General features: G+C 28.3%; 2 protein-coding genes across 6 annotated transcripts; one reads left to right on the forward strand and one right to left on the reverse strand.

Moving 5' to 3' along the window:
* Positions 1–1,646: 1,646 nt before the first annotated feature.
* On the forward strand, positions 1,647–3,620 carry LOC101514572 (protein LITTLE ZIPPER 4). 4 transcript variants are annotated; one of them, XM_073367132.1, is made up of 2 exons: positions 1,647–2,035; positions 3,106–3,620. In XM_073367132.1, exon 2 carries the CDS (start codon positions 3,127–3,129, stop codon positions 3,358–3,360), a length of 234 nt encoding a protein of 77 aa, XP_073223233.1. In that variant the 5' UTR covers positions 1,647–2,035; positions 3,106–3,126; the 3' UTR covers positions 3,361–3,620. The 4 variants fall into 4 exon arrangements, with proteins under 4 accessions (XP_073223233.1, XP_073223234.1, XP_027186864.1 ...); XM_073367133.1 differs by lacking the exon at positions 1,647–2,035 and adding an exon at positions 2,463–2,611; XM_027331063.2 differs by lacking the exon at positions 1,647–2,035 and adding an exon at positions 2,565–2,670.
* Positions 3,621–10,287: 6,667 nt separating this feature from the next.
* Positions 10,288–16,947, reverse strand: LOC101514895 (CAAX prenyl protease 2). 2 transcript variants are annotated; one of them, XM_004516141.4, is made up of 8 exons: positions 16,618–16,944; positions 15,435–15,494; positions 15,042–15,254; positions 14,696–14,807; positions 13,340–13,411; positions 13,092–13,154; positions 11,549–11,626; positions 10,288–10,552 (listed from the first exon to the last, which is right to left on the reverse strand). In XM_004516141.4, the coding sequence occupies exons 1-8, from the start codon at positions 16,879–16,881 to the stop codon at positions 10,401–10,403; spliced, it is 1,014 nt and encodes a 337-aa protein (XP_004516198.1). In that variant the 5' UTR covers positions 16,882–16,944; the 3' UTR covers positions 10,288–10,400. The 2 variants fall into 2 exon arrangements, with proteins under 2 accessions (XP_004516198.1, XP_027186863.1); XM_027331062.2 differs by lacking the exons at positions 10,288–10,552; positions 11,549–11,626 and adding an exon at positions 12,021–12,185 and having other exon boundaries at positions 16,618–16,947.
* Between the last annotated feature and the right edge of the window lie 247 nt (positions 16,948–17,194).

Raw genomic sequence — 17,194 nt, forward strand, 5'->3', positions numbered from 1 at the left:
CATGATGCCATGAAAACTTAAATTTTAACTTCTCAAATTTTTTTTATTTTTCATTTAATTGATGACATATGAATAGTTAATGCATCTAGATAGTTCTATATCAAATAATTGTATGCCACGCCTTTAAAAATATGAAAAATCATAAAAGATGAACCAAAACGGTCAACTTTCAAAATAGGGAGACTAATTCGATGAATTGACCATAAAAGATGGGTTCAAAACTGCAATTAAACTATCTTATTAAATCAACTCATATGTACCTTTGATTTTTAATTTTTTTATTAGATATATTTAGAACATTATAAACCTTTTTCCATTAAAAATTTGAACTAGATATTAAAAAGTAATTTAAATAGAATTTTTAAACACTAAAAATTTAATAAATCAAAATAACAAGAATATATATTGAATCCAACAATATATGAGAAAAAAATGTAACAAATTATTCAAAACAAAAAAATAAAAGAGAGAGAGAAAAATTGATTAGGCAAAAGAATGAGAAACAGAAAGTAGCAAAGGAGTGGCGTGTAGTGGAGACAAGTCCACAAACAAGTGGCAGTCTCAATGCACAAAAATTGCCAAATTTTGTGAACAAAAAGGAAAAGAATGATTACTGCCAGCACTTCCCAACACATGAAAATTACAAAAAAAACTGAAGGTGTAAATTATGGAGAACTAAAAATAGAAGAAACATAGCATAAATAAAACAAAAGAGTAATCGATTATAGATGGGAGAAGGTAAGGTAAAGGAAGGTTGGTTTTGGACCCAATCCATTTCATCATTGCATATCTTGGGACGGCCTAGCCCATCATCATTTTCCATAACCCTAACTGAAAGCCCCCATTATTGTTCCTCTCTTCTTCATCATGCTCTTTTTTTTATTCCCATTCTACCCCTCTTTTACACTCTAATTAAATAATTTACTTCTTTCACCAAATTACCTCATAGTAAATGCTGCTAACTTGTAACTTTATTCATGCTTTAATCAACCATCCCTCCACAACTAAAGTCTTTACTACAATTTATTAATGTGTATTATGTGGCAATATATTAATATGAATAAGAGGTTAATAAACATACACCCATGTAAAACTTTTATATTATTCAAAAATCACAATTACTCATATTTACAATCTTAATAATAGTTATGGTTAAATTTAGATATTCTCAATGATCTAGGAATTGTGATTGTCTGATAATGTGAAAAATCATTTATTCTGATAGTATATATAAACTAAAATTCATAAAATATAAAGAATCGAAGACATAGTTTAATATTAAAAATACTAAATATTACAAAAGAAATATTCATGAATTCTCAAAAGAAATGATTAGTTGATTTTAGGTATATTTGCATAGCTGGTATCTATCTATCAAACATAGGACTTTAAATGTTTTTCTATTTTATATAAGAGTAAATGATATTATAAGTATTCATGTAATTTTATCAACGATAATCTATCATCTAACGAATTTATTATTTTACTATTATTCAGTTATTTTCATAACGACAATATAACAAAATCTTGTTAGATAATGTAAAATTATTAAATAAAACACAAAACTAAACTCATTATCGCGGTCCAATGCAATTTTCAAAGTGAAAACAAAAAACAAAAATTTACACATAAGAGATATAGTTGGGCCCACGGTGTTTCGAAACACATGGTAAATCATAGAGTTTCACATGAATTACATTTTCATTGATGAATAGAAACAAAAGCATGATGATTCACATGACGCCATAACCATAATGATAAAAAAGAAAAGAAAGAGAACCAAAACATAAAATCTTTTAGGCTACTAACCGGCCGCCTTCCATGCTTACAAATGCATGATTGTTGTGTCAGAAACTAAGGGCACGTCCCCCCTACCCTCTCTTTTCATCCTTTCTGTCTCTACTCTTCTTTTTTTCACTCTATAAATTCATTAACACCTTCTTTCTTTCCTCACATTCTCAACACTACTCTTCTTCTTCTTCTTCTTCTTCCACCATACTCTCTTAACACAACCAACTACTTCCTTCTTCTAAAGGTGATCATCTTTTTCATAAAGTTCATGAGGACCCCCACCTCTTCTAATTCTCTCTTATCTTGCTTTTTTTTTTCTTTTACAAAGAAATGTAGACATTTGGTATTGTTCTTTTAGAACAATTTGATTCTAGATATCTTAGTGCTAAGGCCACATTACCTTTGTTTATTCTGTATATCTATATAGTTTGGATATAGTTATGTATCTTATTTTAATTTCATCTTTTTGTTTTCTTTATTGGAATTTTATTTTATAATTTTAAAAGACACCTTTTTAAATATGGTTTCTTTGTCTTTCTCTAGCTATAACCATCCATTTTTTAATAGACAAGGATTTTATGATATTTATTTATTCTATTTTACTTTTGGCAACTTTTGGCTCTATTTGTGATATTTAAAAATTCTTTTCAATATTTTTTACTTGAAAAAATGTGTTTTGTACATAGACATACCAACACACATATGATTTTGGTACCAAACTTGTCTCTTTTAATGTAGGGAACTTTATTCTTTTCTTCTCTCTTGGGATAACAAAAAAAGAAACCTTTTTTTCCTCTGCTTTCAAGTTAGTGCAGGGCAGGTTTTCATCTCATTATTCTTTAGTTTTTTCAAACAACTTGTATCCATTTATTTGACATGGTGGTCCAAAATCTCAATTGCTTTTTTTCTTTTCTTTAGATATTGGCTTCTTTGTTTAAGTGTCATAATAATTATTTTTAATTTTCTTTTATAGATAAATTTTTACTATATTAGTTATTATCTTAGTAAATTTGTCATTTATATCTGCTATTGTAATTCATAAAGCAACACATATTTGCAAGAAAACTTGTTTATAATGACTATTTCCCTTTTGATTTCCTATTGGTTACTTAAGGTTGTTCTGTTATTTGTTTTCTATAATGTTGAAAGTCATATAATTAAATTTTAATTTTTATACAATCATATAATATATCTATGTATTATAATATTTTAAATAATTAAAAATATTGGTATTATTTTTTGACAGTTAAAAATATCATATAAAGTTTCTATTTGTCATGGCTTGATACCAATATTCTTCTTCTTTGGTTTCAGGGTAAGTTCTGAAATTTGGTTATGGAAAGATTGAACTCAAAGCTGTACTTGCAAAACTGTTACATAATGAAAGAGAATGAGAGGCTAAGGAAGAAAGCTCAGCTTCTGAATCAAGAGAATCAGGCACTTTTATCTGAGCTCAAACAGAAGCTTTCAAAGGGAAATAATAATCAGAAAACAAATGGTCCAAATACCATTCTTGACCTTAGCCTCACTTCAACTTCTGGTCAAAACCCTTCAAGTTCTACCAATTAAAATGTTTACTTATATAAGAAGCTTCCTGTGACCCCACTAAATATTTTCTGTATTTTTTTTTTGTTTGTAAAATCAATGTTGGAAGTAGTAGTTTTAGTTTCTATATCTTAGGCACTATTACTTCCATTTCTATGTTTAATCATATCTTCTTTTTTTAGGGGGTTTAGATATCAATTTCTGGACTATATATATGGTTGTATGATGTATGATCAGTCATATCTTCTAGAAAGGAATATAACTTTATTATATATTTAGCTCTTTATCTCTCTCTTTTGTTTGATCATGTAAAATTAGATATACTAATATGATCATATCAATTTAATCTAATTATTTTTTATGGTAAAATTTAATCTAATTTCATATTTCATATACATATGATTAGATATGGTAATGTAAAATTATATACTAGCATGACAATATAATTTTTTTTGTAAGATGATCTACTTTAAGAAAAATAAAAGAAATTGGAGGTGGGGGTGAGGGTAGAGGTAAGGGGAGGTGTTAATATAACACTTTTTAAACTTTTTCATGAAGCAGAGGAAAATGGAACTCATGACTCATGGTGTGATGTTCCACAAGATTTTGTTTCATTATTTTCAATTAAGTTGACAAACAAAAATGACCATTACTAATGTATAATTAACCCAATAACCCAAAAGATAAAAAAAAAATAGTTGTGAGTATTAAAAAAGTGAATTTTTGTGTGGCTATATATAAAACATTAATTATGTTTGATGGAAAATTGAAAATGAAGAATGATGTAGATGGCTTATCATTGAGATTCTGTTTGAGGAGAGGATCTAAATGAAAAGGGGTCAGGAATGAAAGTCAATAAGGATTCATTTGAAAAAACAAAAGGGTTTTTGAAGAAACAGAGGTAACCCACAAAATATCCATCAAATTCTAGGACATGACGTTGTCAATGTCTCGTAATGGTTGACTGTCTGACTTGGAAAGGGATGCAGATCTTGTTATCAAATTCATTGATAACTCTTTCAAATTTATATATTTTAAAAATTTGAGTAAATCATTAATTCCTTCCTTTTTTGGTAAATAAATCACTCTCACTCTGTTAATCTGTCTATTAAGGATAGAAAAATAATTAGTCTTTAAGAATACATATTTTGTTAGTCTTTTTTGTCGGTCACACTATTTGAAGATATTGAAGTCCCAAATGTCAAAAAGTTAGTAATTAATTTTCTTTCTACTACTTCCTTTTTCCTTAATTATAAGTATTCTAGCAATTAATTTTATATCTAGCTCCAGCAAAATATATGTCAATTTAGGAGACTTCATTTTGGTTTATAGTGACGGTTATGACCATCATAATGTGTCAAATTTAGTTGCCACAGTTTTCTTTTTTTAGTGTCTAGAAAAAAATTATTTATAGATACATACTCTTTCAATTTACTGATGCATTTATTATTTTAATTTTTTAAATATACCTCTCATTGATATTAATAATTTGTATTGAAATATAAAAAGTTAAATTTAATACATTCGATTATAAATATTATTTCATGAACATTAACACATACAATAAATACATTAACTATCTTATTAATTTTTTTTAATAAGAGAAAAAGTAATGAACGATACAGATAGTATTGATTTGGATCATTTGTTTCATAAATGTCAATATGCAATTACCCTCTAATGCCCCAACATTCTATTTGGGGAAGATTTTATTTTATTTTTTTAATTTGGAAAAGAGTTAGCATATTAGAGGTTGTAGAATAAAATTGGTGTATTTATAAGTGTAAAATCTACTTCACAAATGTTAGTCGTTAATATATAATATTAGTAATTAAAGTTTGAATTTTAAATCTTATTTTTATCCTCCTTTAAATATATTGACTTAATCAGTTGAGTTATATCAAAGTTAAAGTATTTTAGAAAAATGAATACAACGAATACATATAGTGAGGTAGTCCAAGTAATTGTTAATATGGCAAATTAACACTCAATAATTCTAAATAGGGGACAAAAGTAGTAATTTTAGGGCTCTATTTTCATGTTAATTTTTTTTAGGCAAATACAATTAGTATATGAATTGTTATGTTAATATTTCTTTTTGTTAAAGTTTTAACTATGTTATATACTTTAATTTCTTAAACTCCATCAACTCTTGTATTAAACCAGTTAAATCACTTAATTCCTCACTATTTTATTTATTTATTTTTTTTCTAAAAATATATATGAAGTGAACGAACATCCATGGATTATTTTTTTTAAACTATATCTAATGGGAAAAAAAATTCATTCAGTTATTATGAATTACTTAGTTGTAGTTGTAGTTGTATTTGTCATTAACTAATTTTCAACATGCTACGGTATATTAGTAATTTATAATACGTTTTATTTTTATAATATTACTAATTATAATTTTAAATATAAGTAAGTAAAATTTATCTAAAGAAAATTATTATATTTAATTGAAAATTTAATTTAATTATGTTATTTTTTAAATTAATTTTTGTTTATATTTTAAAATAGAAGATTTACTTTGAAACCAGCCACATTCTTTCATCTGAGAACTGGTTGATTGCAAGAGAGAATATTTGTTATTTTTGTGATAGTATAAAGGACATTACGTAATTGTAAAAAATAATTGCTAATTTTCTACCGAGTTAACGAAAAAACATGGAACTGTTAATTGGTTAACTCTCATTTTTTAAATTATCTTGAAGTTTTTCACATATATTAAAATATACTTAAATATAAGAAAAAAATAGCTATTATATTGAATTACTCTGATTAATTATTAATATATTTTTTACTATTTTTTACTATTATAATGAAAAATATAATTAATGTTTTAGAAATAATGTACATACTTCCTTTGTCTTGTAATAATTGAGTCATTTAATAATTTAACACATATCAAATAAATATATACATAAATTAAAATAGATAATATCATTTTTATGAAATTATAATTGTTAAGTATTGATCCATTATTAATATAATAAATATATTTGAAAGATATTGTATTAAAAATAATAAAAGTATTATTACTTAAATTGTATATTTAGAAAGAAAAAATGCATTAAAAATTTAATGGAATCATTCATTTTTATACAATTTTTTAAAAATAGATCACCAATGATTGGACGAAGAGGATAATAATAAAACGGTATAATTAAAATAATATTTATTCTAAAATAATCCATCAATATTCGATAAATAGTATTTGTATTTAATTAATAACATAGTTAACATTATTTTAAAATAACCTGTATAGTAAATAGTATGTGTAGAGATTTAATCATCGTTATATATGTTATTAATAATAGTACGTGTAAATAGTATGCGTAGAGATTTAATAATCTGTTTAGTACATGTATTTAATAATGGTTGTGTTCAACAAGAAATTTGGAGATATTTACATAATTACAAAAGTTATATACTTGTTGGTATATGGGTAGAAAAATTATTCGTTAAATTGATATAAATTTTCAAATGAATCTTCAAGTTACTTTTATATTTCTTTTACATTCAAAACTTCATGTTACTTTTATATTTCTTTTACATTCAAAACTTCAATGATTTGTTGCAAATTACTTAAGGTTATTCTAAGTACAAATAAATTGGCTAAAGAAGGTAGTAGGGATTGGAGAAATTGTAGTTATAAATTTAGAAATTATGAAATAAATAGTGAACACATTATAAATATTAGTTATAAATTGAAAAATCATGAGACGAGTTAATAAACACATTGTTAACATGAATTTTTGGAGTAGTACAATCTAGATCCACCTTATTTTTTTCTTTAATTAAAAGATGAAAAATTCTACGTGAGTTATATATTGATATTGCGATTGAACAGTTGTAAGGTCTTATTTAATTTATTTTAAAAAATATAAAGAAAATGAATTTCAAATTGCCACTCTGCCAATAATTTTTTTATAAATATTAAATAAAATATTAATAATATATTTATTAATTTAAAAAAATATATTATTTTCATTTTAAGTCTCGTGTTGGATGACATTGCTTCAATATAACATTACTTCCGATATAGTTACTTTAGTTAACCATCAACTCTACCACTATTTATTCATAAGGAGAAGTCTATAAATGATCATATTTACTAAAAACAACTAGATTAAGTAGATTCAATACCACATTTTCACATAAAATCTCAAAACAATATAAATGGATAATGTTGAATATCAATTCTTCATTCAATATTTAGACTATTACTCACATTTATCATACGTTAAAATAAATGATACAAAACAGCTAATACAAATGAGGTGTATTTTAAATTCCAAAGTAGCTACAAGCCTACAAATGAAGTCATAATAATGCAGCTAATAAAAATAAATTATTAATACAACACTCAAGTAAAAAAAAAAAATACTAATGCAAATAGAAAAACAGCTAGATAATAGTGACAGCTAATTATTTACATTAGTAATAGATTAATATTAGTTACAAAATCATACAATTTAGTTTACTCTTACACATATATATGAGCCATTAAATTAAATTGATACATGGAGCATTTTTTTTAACTTACTTATTAAACTCCAAAATCATATCCGATCAAATAATGTTATTGAATATGTGTATAAATAAGCTTAAAAGGAACATGACACCTTAATTTTAAAGAGAAAAAAGATATAAATTCGAATACTAACTTATATATTGTGAATTTTGTTGCCCCTGTTCAAAATACAATGAGAAAATGTCTAATCAATATTCCAAGAAAAATGACATAATGTTTTTCCTGTGACCCCTGCATATTACACAATCTCAGGATAAACTGACTTCTTAAGGTCACCAAACCATGTCACAATCTCAGAATATGAGTTTTGATATAGAATTAAGGACCATGGCATGATGACTAAGATTCCCATTTATAAGACCTACTAGTCAACATAAAATCTACATATTTAATAAACAATGATGAAAGATACTGAAAATATATATATATTTATATATATTTGCACATAAATTAAATTAAATTAACAAATAGTATTGTGGAGTTGTAAGTATAACAGAAACATATGGCTAAATCAAGAGGTGCCCCAGAGGAGGACCAACATGTACCACTGCTCTTCTTGGATTTAACTTCCTTGTATTAAATGTTTTGTTGAAATTATATTCTTTTTCTTACAGAGTATCTGATGCCTCAAGATTTGGCAATCATAACCATATCTAAGACTATATAATAGTATTATGGAATTAACTTACAACATGTTTGATAAAGAAAATTAGAAATAAAGCAGAATAATAATAAATAAATGAAGTATATAAAATAAATTATTTTCTCTTTGTACATAGATATTTTTTTAGATTTGTGAAAAAATTGTTATCTCAATTAGGAATGAAAATGAGAATTACTTCAAAAGGGAATTCAAGAAAGAAAGAAAAAAAAAAAGAAGATGAATTTTGGGGTGAAAATGAAGTCAAGGAAATGAATCATGCAATGGCTCAAACCACTATGTGATTCAAAGTTTGTTTAGAAGGTCAAATGGGTACTTATGGGATCCACCAATACTGACGCCATATAATTTGTTGAAGTGGTTCACTTTTTCCTAATATTTATCACTAAGGTAGAGAAAATGTCAGGGAGCTAAAATTTGTGTGGATCCCCACTTCAGTAATATGAGTCTTTTATTTCTTTTTTCTTTTTTATAAACAAAATTTGTTGATGGACTACAAAAAATACTCCAACTCCTCTACAATATATATGGGAGAAAATTATATACACAATGCCTTAACACTTTTGGAGAAGATGTGATTGTTGTTAGTTTAATGTAGATATTTCTGTAGTGTTTTAAGATCTCCTCGTGATACAAAGGGGTTGTTTGTCTATGATTATAAAAAAAAATGTTTTAGACTTTTAGTTATGCTTGAGTGTAAGTTTTTTAAAAAAAAATTGTTAAAAAATGATTTTTTATGTTGAAAATGAAAATTTTATTTTTATATATTTTAAAGAGAATTATTTTTAATAGAAATGTGAGAAATACAAAATCTCTTTCATTTAAGAGTAATATTATTGAAACATTATATTAAGATACAATATCTTATAATACAAGAGAGTTTAAATATGATGTGTCCTATTTTATATTTCAAAAATATTACTCTTAGTTTAAATGATAAGTGTTTAAAATATTTTATTCTTATCCTTTTTATTCAATTATTATTTATTGATAAAGATATTTCACTCATAAAGTTGTTAAAGATAAAATATCTCCATTTAAAATTATTAAATATCAATATTATTTGTAAAAAAAAAATCAAAATCCTTTTTTTTTAATCAGTATGTCCAAAATACTTCATCCCAAATAAATAAATAAACAAGTAACGGTGCGTTCGCAAGAACAACTATACAACCTTCACAAGCTGTGGAAAAATGGGTGATAATTTTTTAACTATAATAATTAAAAATAAATAAAATTACATGTAAATACAAATTAAATTCGTGCAAAATGGTCAAGCATTTCTAAGAAAAAGCAAAAGGTCAAGCAATTATACATCACAAATTTGAATCTTTGAGATTATATTCCTCGATCAATTAAAAAAATTCAATTTAGTCATTTTTTAAAAAATTTGTACTGCAATATTAATTGTTCCATGCTTAAAAAACCAGTTAAGTCCATATGCATGTATTTTATGATTTTAATGGATGTTCATTTTGAATGATGAAGGAACTAAATTGATTTATATTCTTTAATTTAATGGACTAATTTGCTATTAAATAAATTGAAGACTAAAATGATCCAACATTTACAATTTAAACGACTCCTATTTCAAGCGTAATCGTAAAATCTCTGGGAAGTGGTTGTGTTCAAAAAAGCCATCAAGGTAAATACTATCTATCATGTTAGGGGCCATTTTTTTTTTAAGACTAGAATAAATTTGACGATCGAAAACTAATCTCATTACTACACCGTAACTTTAAAAAGCCTGATAAAAAATTTTAACCGCGAAATTTCAAGTAAAACATAAAATGAGTAGTAAATATTATTTTACATAGAAACTTGACAAAGATAAATAACTGACAGAATGAAAACTAACATTTACATCTAGGACATTGGCATTTTTTCTCTCCATGAGCAGTACCCTTGCCAACAACTGCAATTATCGATTCTATCATTATACAAATCTGGGCTTGTCATTGGGAAAAGAAGCCACAAGAAGCCCAGGAATCCCATTATGAATGCTAGACTTACAATCCCTGAAACAAGACAAACAAATGAACAAATGAGTATTGTCCAAAATGACATTTTACATGGAAATGAATTGTATACTAAAAAGCATAAATCCTACATCCATACTCCATAGTTCCATGACAAGAAAATGACTAGAAGAAGACCTTGGAAGATTCAAGCACTACTATTCAAATTTAATCTTCATGCTAGAGAAATCCAAAATTAAACTTTAAGATAAACAGGACTGCATTCAGAACCACAAAATTATTTAATCTTTGATTCACGATTAGTGTAAAATTATAATTAACCATGCGAACCCAAATATATGCCGAACTGTTAAAACTTGTTTTTTCATAAGTGAAATGTCTTGGTTACTCTAATGATGTAGTACTTTCTTATTTACCAACAACTTAACTGATCTCTCACAAAGTTCAGTACTATCATGTAACAGCAATTTAAGCTGGTAAAAATTGCCATTATAATTTATATACCTACTACATACATGAAGTGTTATCGACTGCGGATGGCGGAAAGTAAAAATCCACCATTTTAAAGTCAGCATATGCCCCATAAAACACTAGGGCGCCGCCATCCTTCACAAATTGGCCATGATGATTGTCAAAAAATCGGTCACTGCAATCCGCCTGGTGTCACCATGGCCGATATTTGACAACACTGCATACATGTGTGTATCTCATGCTACATTCTACTTTGTCTATTCTTTTCTTCATATTTTTTCTAAATATTTTTTAATGCAAAGAATTATGGAGGATTATAATACTACAACTTAAACTACTTCTAAAAATTTCAACATTCATAACCTAGACATCCAATCAAAATTCCAACTGAAAACTGAACTTACAAATCTATTGTAACAATTAACAGTACACTTTTTAGTCATAGTAAGTTAGAATATTTCAGAAATAAAGGTAAAAGAAACCAAAAGCAAAGGTTTGGAATGAAAAATTCAAGAGACAAGTTAATAGCTATAACCCACAGGAAACTTTGATACACATACATACCACTTCTCTGTGAATATAATACAGGCAAGCCCATAAAGTTACAATATACATGAGCAACTAAAGGAGCAGCAAGATGTCCTGCAAATTATAAGAAGAAAACAAATATAAGACAGAAAAAGGAAAAGCATGGACCCCAAACTCAGAAAGGACTGATTTGATTCGACATTAAAATTGCGCGAATATCAAAGAATATATTTTAGAACGCATCCAATTGATAACTACAGCTATATATGATCTTAAAAAAATAGGGCTACATGAAGAATGAAGGACATGCAGCCATTATCATTTCAACCTGCGGGCTGCATCAGAGATAAACTTTCTGTACAAATACAGAGGCTGCTTCAATTTACATTTACCCGCCAAATAACAAATTGATAATATAGTATTTTTTCTTGTGAAGGTCACTTCAAAGTTCAAAAGAATAAAGGAAAGGTATATCCACTAAGGGGCATATCAAGTGCGAGGAGTGTCTTATTGTGAGAGGTGAGAACATTTACAGTGGCCATTTGATTAAAATAAATGCTCCAGATTTGAATTGGACTTAGCACGACTTGTGACTACTTAGTTATTTCCATGCACCTATGCCTTGTCATAGTTCTGCTCCTTCGCTTCTTTTCTCATCCTGCACAGATCCACCCTAAAGCCGCCGTCAGTGGTTGCTCAAGGAAGGGGACCCAATACGATTTTTTAAATCTCGTAGTTTTTTCTTTAATTAACTTCTTTTTATTAACAGTTAAAGGTTGTTAAAAATGTTGCAGCTAATCTTCTCTCCTAAATTGTACTGAAAATGTGTTGTATCTGTGGCAGATTTTTTTTCTTTTCCAAGTATCGAATACATAAACTTGATTTAGGCATGGGATTTTTGAGTCAGAATGATCCATTGTTTTGTATTCTTCCAAAGTTTCACGATTTCACAATACTTCTAATTCAGTATTTCTATTGGTTAATGATTACATTTTTTCAACATACAGTTGGTCCCCAAAGTTTAGAATACATTCCTTTAGTACAATTTCTCTGTTAGAAACCATTTTCCATAGACTCAATAGGTTAGACAAACAATGTAGTGTATAAGGGATTGGCCAAAATAGCAAGAAAGAAGAATTGTAGATGGGAAGAAAACCTAGCACATGGTCTTTTTAAAATGGAATTTAATCAGATCCATTTATTTTAATCAAATGGTCATTGGTTAACCCTCTCACCTCTCACTGTAACACACTCCTCTCACTAGATTTGTCCCCTATCAACTAATTCGCAAAATGAATACTAACCTTGGTATTTCTATCTATAATTAGCAACTGATAACTACATAGAAGATCCAATATATTATATACTCAGTACTTCAACTTTCCAGTCTAAAGTGTGAAGTACAGAGATAATGCAACCCCCTGTCTTCTATGATGTCATCATTGTCTTATATGCAATGATATAATCTACCTAACTTTGTGTTTCAGAAGCACATTTTGTCATAATTGAGTCAGACCAGATATATGATATGCCATAGCCATAATCTATAACATTACCATCGGTCAAAATTATCACATACCAGTTCGAATGAAAAGGAAAGAAGCATATGACCCAAAGATAACAGTATAGCCAAGCTGGAGTCCTGTAGAGACATAATTCATTTGGCTGTGTGAGATTACTATCCAACAATACTAAGTTTAAATTCATGAAATGCCCCAAAACCTCTCAAATTTTCAATAATATAGCAAGCAACCTTGCCGAGAAGACTTTATTTGAACAAAACCCAGGAACCTGATACGCAATGTATTAATGTAAAATTGACAATACCTATAATCATAGCAGCCTTCCTTATTCTGTAGTTTTGTTTGACATATATCTCCATGAAATGATTTAAATGAGCTGCAAATCAATTATGCAGTAAAACTTCTTGGTAAGCCTCTCATATGTTGCATTTGTAAAGACCAATAATACTAGCTAATTATACTCTGTACTTTACAGTCAAATGAAAGTTAATTAAATAGTGTAAATGATTATAGTTTACTATCAAAACTTTTATCTTCCTTATGTGCTACACAAAATATGCAATAATTTCATATTAGTGTCGAGAACCTATGCTTACAATTTAGATCATAATACAACACTGTTGAAAGGGGTGCCTGAGTGTGTAGGTTTCTCTGATCACGTCCTTCCTTTTTGTGAAGGTAACAATATCCTTATTTTAAATCTTTATTCATGTGCCCCCCAGCTTGATAAAAATATAAATGCAGTCAGTTGTTTTTGAGTATAGACTACCTATGTTTCTTTAAATATATGTCCATAGTAGCACATATATTAAGAAATGCAATTAAAGATCCTGTTTTTCAAATCATATCCAAACTTCCTGTCATAACTTCTTAACTTTTAGACTTTTAAATAGTGGAGTAATTTATTAATTGAGGATTTTAGGTGAACATAAGGGTGTAATTAAAAAATGTTATCTTAGACTTCTAAATAGATAGACGCCTAGGAACAGATTCTTTTCTTTTCAAATGGACAGATGAAAAGGGACAAAGGTATATATTTTAATTAAATGAGACAGACAGTCATGTACTGGCCACTAATTAGTTAAAATACACATATACTTGTACAAATTAAAGGTACCAAATGAATCTCATTCAATGAGGATCCACTTACAGCAAGTGTAACTTTTGTCACATTTACTCTATTTAGGAATATATTGTAGATTTAAAACTGAATTAATCCAACTATCAAATTAAAAGTTCTAATTAAGTACACCACGTCTACCGATTTTCATAAAAAATTTAAAATATTTGATACTTCATCAAATAGCTACAAGTTCAATAAAAGTACAATATACTTTCTAAAATATACCAAAATCTCTTCCACATAGTTAGATCATTTGCAAATAATTATTTTAAATTACTATGGTGAGAGTTACGCTTGGAGCAAGTGGAATCAAACACTGATATAAATGAATTTGTTGCTCTTACAGGTTACAACAGTTTATTGACACACTATAACTACTAATAGTACTATTACGGATTTTGATTAGTTGTCTTGAACATTTCTGAACTATTAATGCTAAAGGCCAATAGATTCTCATGTATACACAAGAACAGAAAATTATACTCTCTAACCTTACATACCAAATACAATTTCTAGAATTTACATCAAAGAACTTACCTAGGCTGAAGAAAATGGGGCAAAGAATCATGGCACTGTATGCTTTAAACCCTCCACAGAAAAGTATAGGTATCATGCATGCTCTAAACACCAACTCCTCAGTAAGGGGTGCCTGTTCAGTGTATCATAACAAAAGATTCCCATGTTGCATTGCATGTGAGATATGAAAACGAACCGTAAAACACATGTCACCTAAGCTTCACGTGAATTCACAATTCATCAAATAGCATTTACTTCTATAATTTCAACTCTCATTAGTAGCACTGGACAAAATTAATGTACAAGCTTCGTGGCATGTAGATGACAAAAGGTTCACAACAAACACAATAGTGATAATGGTACTAACCACAACATAGTTTCGCCAAGTCAAAACATTCGACGAAATTGCAGACAACCAGTCAATAAATCTCGTTGAGGCACATTTGAAGGAATCAAAAGAAAGCCCGCCATCAAAAGCTGTGTGATGTCTCATAAAATCGAGCAACAGAAGAGACTTGAGGAACAAAGACCCAGCATACATTAGAGAGGTCAAGGCAAGAGGAAGGACCATAGCCTGCCACTGTTTCATACAGAAAACAGTATTTCAGCAAGGAAATTTAGGAACGAGTGACCCTGTTTTCCCAATCTGCATACCACGGAAAGAGCATAATTTTGACATTACCAGTCCACACAAAGCAAAACAAATGCACTTCTACTCTATCCCTCAATTGAAACCTTTGAATGTGACAGTGATACTCACCATGTGATCCATTCGAATGCCATAAACACCCAAAATGTATGGCAAGTCCATAGTTTGCACCTGTTCCACAAAGTAAAATAACATGATGATACTAATAATTTACCCCATATATATGTGATAAGAATAAATTAAATCAAAGGAAAATTACAAATTAATACTTAAAAAGTATAACTCAAATGACATCTAGTCTTGACACCTAAAAATTGCATTTCTCGCTAACATTTTAGAAATGTAGAAACTAAATTTTTCCATTAAAAAGTAAATAATTAAATTAGCTTCAAATAGACTATAGAGAAATTATTGGATAAAACTTAGGCCAAGTTGGTTATGTAAGTTCGTCATGATCCTTACTAAAAAGATGCAAAATACCAAAAAAAATTGTTAAAAGGATACACCCCTAAGATTAGGTAAAAAGTAGTTGTGGCTGTCTCTGCATCATTTCAGGAAAAAACAGGAAGAACTTGACCTACAAAACTTCACCTAAGCTTTATCCAAAATTCCATATGATACAAGTTAGGAGAAGACTAAGACCCTATTTCCAAATAGAAGATAAAATAAAGTCAAAAACTATTTTCATTTAAGCTATAAGTTTTTTCCATAAGCTATCATAGAGAGCCTATGGACATGTAATAAAGCCTTGTTTGTATACATAGCTTAATTAAGCGCTTATCGTATAAGTGCTTATGCATAAGCTATTTCTATAACAAAGGATAAAATAAGTCAAACTATCTTCATATAAGCTATAAGCTGTTTTTTAAAACTATCCTGGAAATTGGCTGAAAACAGTTTAGGAACATGTCATGAGTTGTTTCCATATGCTCTCTCAAACAGTTTCATAAGTGTTTATGTCAGTAGATAAGCTCAAATAAGCCAATTCAAAAAAGCTTTAAGCTGTTTTCATAAATTCTCCCAAACTTTCTCACCACAAGTGCTTATACCAATATGTAAGCTCAAATAATTCAATCCAAACAGCTTCTAACCGCATATGGTACAAGCAGTACTATACTAAATTAAATCGCATATTATACAAGCATTGGATCATAAAATCAAAAACAGTGATTATTAAATTTAAATAAGCTAATTGTTTACTAAAAATGGCCAGAACAAGTGACACATGTGTAGTAATTAAAAGAGAGAGAGAGAGAGAGAGAGAGAGAGAGGGGGAGGGAGGGAGCATACATACGGGAAGAATGAGAGGAGAGAGAAAGAGGGAGATAGTGGTTGAAACGACGGCGCATAGGAAGCGTCGGATCATGTAGTTGGTGAAAGAAGAAGGAGGTGGGAGACGGAGGAGCACAGTGGGAGCGTATAAGGTGACGACGTAAAGTAACGCCATCGCAATGCAAGCGATGAGTGAAATGGGTTTGGAAACGGCGTCGTTTTGGAACTCCATTGCGGAAGATTGTTGCTGGAACCCTAGAGGAGAAGAGGACATAGTTTGACTCATTCTGTACGATTGGTAGTTCCTCTCATGAAGAAAGTGCGCTTGTTTAGTTTGTGTGCCCCTGCCTCAATATGATTTTTTTTTTTTTTTTTTTTTTTTTAAGTTTTAGGTGAATGTTTATTGAAAAGTAAAAATGATTATTGGATTTGAGTTTCCTATAACATTATTAATTCTATTTTTTATTATCAGATTAAATTTTAAACTATTAAATTGTAAGTTATAGATATGGCAAAGAAGCGGAGAATTCTGGAGAATAAAAATATCGACTTATCTTATAAATATATTTTTTAGATTATATTTCACAATTAAAGTTATT

This window comes from Cicer arietinum, chromosome 4 (genome assembly GCF_000331145.2).
Source record: "Cicer arietinum cultivar CDC Frontier isolate Library 1 chromosome 4, Cicar.CDCFrontier_v2.0, whole genome shotgun sequence".
Taxonomy (NCBI): domain Eukaryota; kingdom Viridiplantae; phylum Streptophyta; class Magnoliopsida; order Fabales; family Fabaceae; genus Cicer; species Cicer arietinum.

Excerpts from the sequence above, each read along its gene's own strand:
- LOC101514895 (XM_004516141.4), bottom strand. The coding sequence starts at position 16,881 with ATGAGTCAAACTATGTCCTCTTCTCCTCTAGGGTTCCAGCAACAATCT. Across the intron at positions 11,627-13,091 it reads TTTCCTTTTCATTCGAACTG|GACATCTTGCTGCTCCTTTA; the intron begins GTATGTGATAAT and ends TATAATTTGCAG. Across the intron at positions 10,553-11,548 it reads ATTATATTCACAGAGAAGTG|GGATTGTAAGTCTAGCATTC; the intron begins GTATGTATGTGT and ends GTCTTGTTTCAG.
- LOC101514572 (XM_073367132.1), top strand. The coding sequence starts at position 3,127 with ATGGAAAGATTGAACTCAAAGCTGTACTTGCAAAACTGTTACATAATG.